General features: G+C 43.5%; 1 protein-coding gene across 1 annotated transcript; it reads right to left on the bottom strand.

The window, feature by feature from the left end:
* Positions 1-383: 383 nt before the first annotated feature.
* LOC307137139 (E3 SUMO-protein ligase ZBED1-like) lies at positions 384-1880 on the bottom strand (the record flags this gene model as incomplete). Its single annotated transcript, XM_079834621.1, has 1 exon — positions 384-1880. The coding sequence occupies one exon, from the start codon at positions 1878-1880 to the stop codon at positions 384-386; it is 1497 nt and encodes a 498-aa protein (XP_079690747.1).
* Positions 1881-5118: the final 3238 nt, after the last annotated feature.

Genomic DNA, 5118 nt, shown 5'->3' with positions numbered 1-5118 from the left:
TTCGCTGATAAGTATTCGAATATTATTCGAAAATCGGTCAATCAAGAATTCCCCGCGCATGCACGCACGCACAGACACAACTTTGGATACACGCACACACAATGACACAGGGAGAGGTTTTTATGATTTGTATGAAATCAATCTGTTTAATACAACAACTGTACCATCAACATCAATTTATTTAAACGTAGGCTGAGGCAGATAGGCCTACATGCCCGAAAACAGATCGCTATATATATATATTTTTTTTTTTTTGTGAACGCATCCTGCATGACTGAACTAGACACGTTTTTAGTCTATGCGGAACACAGTTGCCTAACGTGAACGTTTAACACCTCGTTTTATTAACGAAAGTAAGTGGTCATAGTCTAGTCTAGCACTATCTATGCCATATTTTTGTTCAAAAAAATGAGCATATCCACATGTTCGGGATGAAGACGGGTGCGCAATCTGTTGACAATTAGTCCAGCTGCGGAGAACACGTGCTTTGATGGCACTGATGTAGCAGGCACACCCAAGTATGTGTTTGCCAATTTTGCCAGGCGGGGATATTTGCAGTCGTTGGCTTTCCACCAGGTCATGGGGTCTGTGTGGAGAGGTGGGCATATATCCTGGCAGTAATTATCTAGCTCTGTTGTGTGTGTTGTGTGTGTTTCTCCGCTGTAATCTTCGCCAAACAGTACCGCAATTGCAGATGCAGACAGGCAATCACTCTTTGTTTTTTTAGCTGACGGTTCGGGTTCATTTGATGCAGCTGCGTCTTCTAGGTCTCTCTCGCTATCGGGGCTGGAGAGGAGGGCACTCACCGCGGCCTTCACAGCGCGTCTGACCTCTTCTGTGGCAAACCTGAGGTGTTTGTGTCTCGGGTCCAAGAAGGACGCGATGTATGCAACCTTGCTAGCGTTGCGGATATCTGCAGGTGCAAGTCGCCGTTCCAGTGAGGCAGACACGGTCTGTTTGAACTTCGTGACTTTGGGGGATTCTCCAGGTGTTTCTTTGAGGTGTTTGGACAGTAAAGTTGACGTCACCGGATAAATCATTGAGATGGATACTCCAAATTCTCCGCAAAGGGCAGTGGTGGCACATTTGAGAGAGTGCAACACAGGTAAGAGCTCTTCCATTACTGTCCAGCTTTCGTCAGTCTGTTCAAGGGTACGTGCATCGGATAGTTTAGTGACTGTCCTGTCAGATAAAACAGCAGACACGGCCCACCTCTGCTCCAACAAGCGCTCGAACATATTATGAATAGAGTTCCACCTTGTCTTACAGAACTGCACTAACTTGTGCTCGGGCAAGTTTTGTTGTTGCTGCTTTTGTTTCAACGCCTCGGTTGCAACTGTGCTATGGTGGAAATGTGACACCAGACGATTGCAAGATGAAATTACGTGGTTTATTTGCTGTAGTTTGAAGCCGTCGTTTATGGCCAGTTGTAATGTGTGCGCGAAACAAGGCTGAGAGTCCCAGTCAAGGCCAGTGTTGGCTAGAACCATATTGCTAGCATTGTCATGCACGCAGGCCGACACTTTCCCACCAATACCCCACTGATCCGTCGCGTTAGTGAGCACAATTGACAGGTTTTCAGCTGTATGCCGTTCTGACATGGCTTTGGTCTGTAGAACAGCACTGTGCACCTCCCAGTTATGTATATAGTGAGCGGTGATTGTGAGATAGGACTCGGTTGTCAGCGCTGTCCACGAATCTGTTGTCAGTGACACTTTATTGGCACTTGCTAATTGGGTGTGTAGATCGCATGCACCATCATCATATAACTTCTCCAGTCTAGAAGTGACCGTCTTTCTAGATGGGACCGTGTACTCAGGTTCAACAAATGCCATGAACTCGCGAAAACCCTTCCCTTCAACGAAACTGATGGGTAACATGTCTTTCGCGATCATCTTTGAAAGCAAGACAGTCATTTTCTCTGCCCGCTTAGCATCTAACGTTCGTGGTCTAACCAAAAAGCTAGCCACTGACTGCTGACCTGTAGATGGACCCCCAGTGCAAGCATGCTTTGATCGTAGGTGGTTGTGCATGGTTGTGGTCGATCCATGGTATGCCAGCTTTACTTTACATGGTTTGCACTGAACTTCGTTTGCATTTATTTTATTAAACGAGTTCCATACAGAACTTTTACTCGGCTGAGTCTGCATCGTTCACGCCACGCCGCAGTTAACGGTTGCAAGACAGGCAGTAGGCTATGCTCTTTTTCTGTTCTCAGGGTTGCCAGATGCCAGCAGGGTTTAAAATTTAAACAAAATTTAAATCAAAACGTAGGCTATAGCCTACACAAATTCCATGCACACAAAATAACTTATTTGTGGATTTTTTTAAATTACGTTTTGCATTTTTATAAACTAAAAACGAACTTTTGTAAAATTATTTCCAGGTAAAGATGGATCAGTCAAATGAAACACAATAAACTTACAAATAATGATTACAAATTAAAAAACCATCGGTTGTTGTCAAACGATGACAACAATACATTTGGAAAACAAAATACAGCCATTTCTGCTTTTTTTCTTTTAAACAAAAAAACAAAGCTGCACCCTTTTTTAAATTTCATCTTTCATTCCGAAATAGAATAATGAATGAACAAAAAAGTACACGGACCTTCTATGCTGTCCGTAGTCATTCTATTGATTCCAGAAGAAAAGGCACCGCTATGGGCACTTTTAGAATCTGTGTAGGCCTATTGACGCAAAAACGCTAGAAATTAAATTGATCATATTTACACATTTAAAAAAAAAAAAAAAAAAGTTATAAATAACTTATATTATTTTTAATAAAATAATAATAAGGTATTAGGAAAATTACCTTGTATCTGCGAATTCTTTTAATCAGTGTTAAAATAAAAAAATAGAAGAAACCGCGTTTCCATATTTTATTTCTGGTTTAAAAAAGGAAAACGGAATGGACGCAATAGCGTCCTCAGTCTGACCATTATACTATTAAACTATAAGCTTATGTTACGGAAAATAATGCGATCAACTTAGGCATTCAATGAGTCAGTTTATTGTTTATTGTCAATAAAAGTCGCTTGGAACGAAAGCAGCCTAAAATGAAAACACTGAGTGGATATATGGACATACAAAATAACCCACTTTAACATTTCAATTATTTCAAATAGCCACATGAAACATACATATTCATGAATAACATTACATGAAAATCGCGTTGAACATATTATTTATAGAACGTGTCAGTGCGCTCTTTGCAGAAGCAGAACGCCATCTCTACACAAAAAAATATTTTCATACGCTAAATATAATAGCAAACTTGAGTTTAACACCTGTGATTTTGAACAATTAGGCCTAATATCATAAAGCTATAGCCTTTATTCCACGAACCGATATGAGCTGAAGGTAGTGGGAGGGAGTGTCTGTTGTGAGTTTATGTCAGGGCACGTCAGCCAGCCCAGAGCTGTAGTGTGTGTGTGCGTGCGTGCGTGTGTGTGAGTGAGTGAGACTGCTGCCTGCTGAACAGAGGGTCGCAGGAAGAAGGATCTGAAGTGCCGGTATCTCGGCTACAAAAAACCCGCCGAACTGATCCAAAACCAGCCCAATTTTTATCCACCCGCCCAAACCCATTTTTGCCCGCAAAATAGATTGCGAAACCGCCCAATTGGGCGGGAAACCGCCCGATATGTACAGGAGCACATCTGCCTTTCTAGTGCGTGTTTCTTTTATTTTTTTCTTGAGTTTCTTTAGTAATGGAGATAACGATAGTCACATTCATTATTCGATATTCAACGTCATTCCGACTATTCGACTATTCGACGATCGTTGCCCATCCCTACTCATGACCATCACTCATGACCATCACTCAAGACCATCACTCAAGACCATCACTCCTGACCATCACTCCTGACCATCACTCATGACCATCACTCAAGACCATCACTCAAGACCATCACTCATGACCATCACTCAAGACCATCACTCATGACCATCACTCATGACCATCACTCAAGACCATCACTCCTGACCATCACTCCTGACCATCACTCATGACCATCACTCATGACCATCACTCAAGACGATCACTCAAGACCATCACTCCTGACCATCACTCATGACCATCACTCATGACCATCACTCAAGACCATCACTCAAGACCATCACTCCTGACCATCACTCATGACCATCACTCCTGACCATCACTCCTGACCATCACTCAAGACCATCACTCCTGACCATCACTCATGACCATCACTCATGACCATCACTCATGACCATCACTCAAGACCATCACTCAAGACCATCACTCCTGACCATCACTCATGACCATCACTCCTGACCATCACTCATGACCATCACTCAAGACCATCACTCCTGACCATCACTCATGACCATCACTCCTGACCATCACTCAAGACCACCACTCATGACCATCACTCAAGACCATCACTCAAGACCATCACTCCTGACCATCACTCATGACCATCACTCATGACCATCACTCAAGACCATCACTCAAGACCATCACTCCTGACCATCACTCCTGACCATCACTCAAGACCATCACTCCTGACCATCACTCATGACCATCACTCATGACCATCACTCATGACCATCACTCAAGACCATCACTCAAGACCATCACTCCTGACCATCACTCATGACCATCACTCCTGACCATCACTCCTGACCATCACTCATGACCATCACTCATGACCATCACTCAAGACCGTCACTCCTGACCATCACTCAAGACCATCACTCAAGACCATCACTCATGACCATCACTCAAGACCATCACTCCTGACCATCACTCCTGACCATCACTCATGACCATCAAACATGACCATCACTCCTGACCATCACTCAAGACCATCACTCATGACCATCACTCAAGACCATCACTCAAGACCATCACTCAAGACCATCACTCCTGACCATCACTCCTGACCATCACTCATGACCATCAATCATGACCATCACTCCTGACCATCACTCAAGACCATCACTCATGACCATCACTCAAGACCATCACTCATGACCATCACTCATGACCATCACTCCTGACCATCACTCATGACCATCACTCATGACCATCACTCAAGACCATCACTCATGACCATCACTCATGACCATCACTCCTGACCATCACTCATGACCA

The sequence above is a fragment of the Gobio gobio genome (assembly GCF_949357685.1).
Source record: "Gobio gobio genome assembly, chromosome: 14".
Lineage (NCBI taxonomy): Eukaryota > Metazoa > Chordata > Actinopteri > Cypriniformes > Gobionidae > Gobio > Gobio gobio.
The sequence above is the reverse complement of the archived record's forward strand: the minus strand, read 5'-3'. Positions and strand labels throughout refer to the sequence as shown.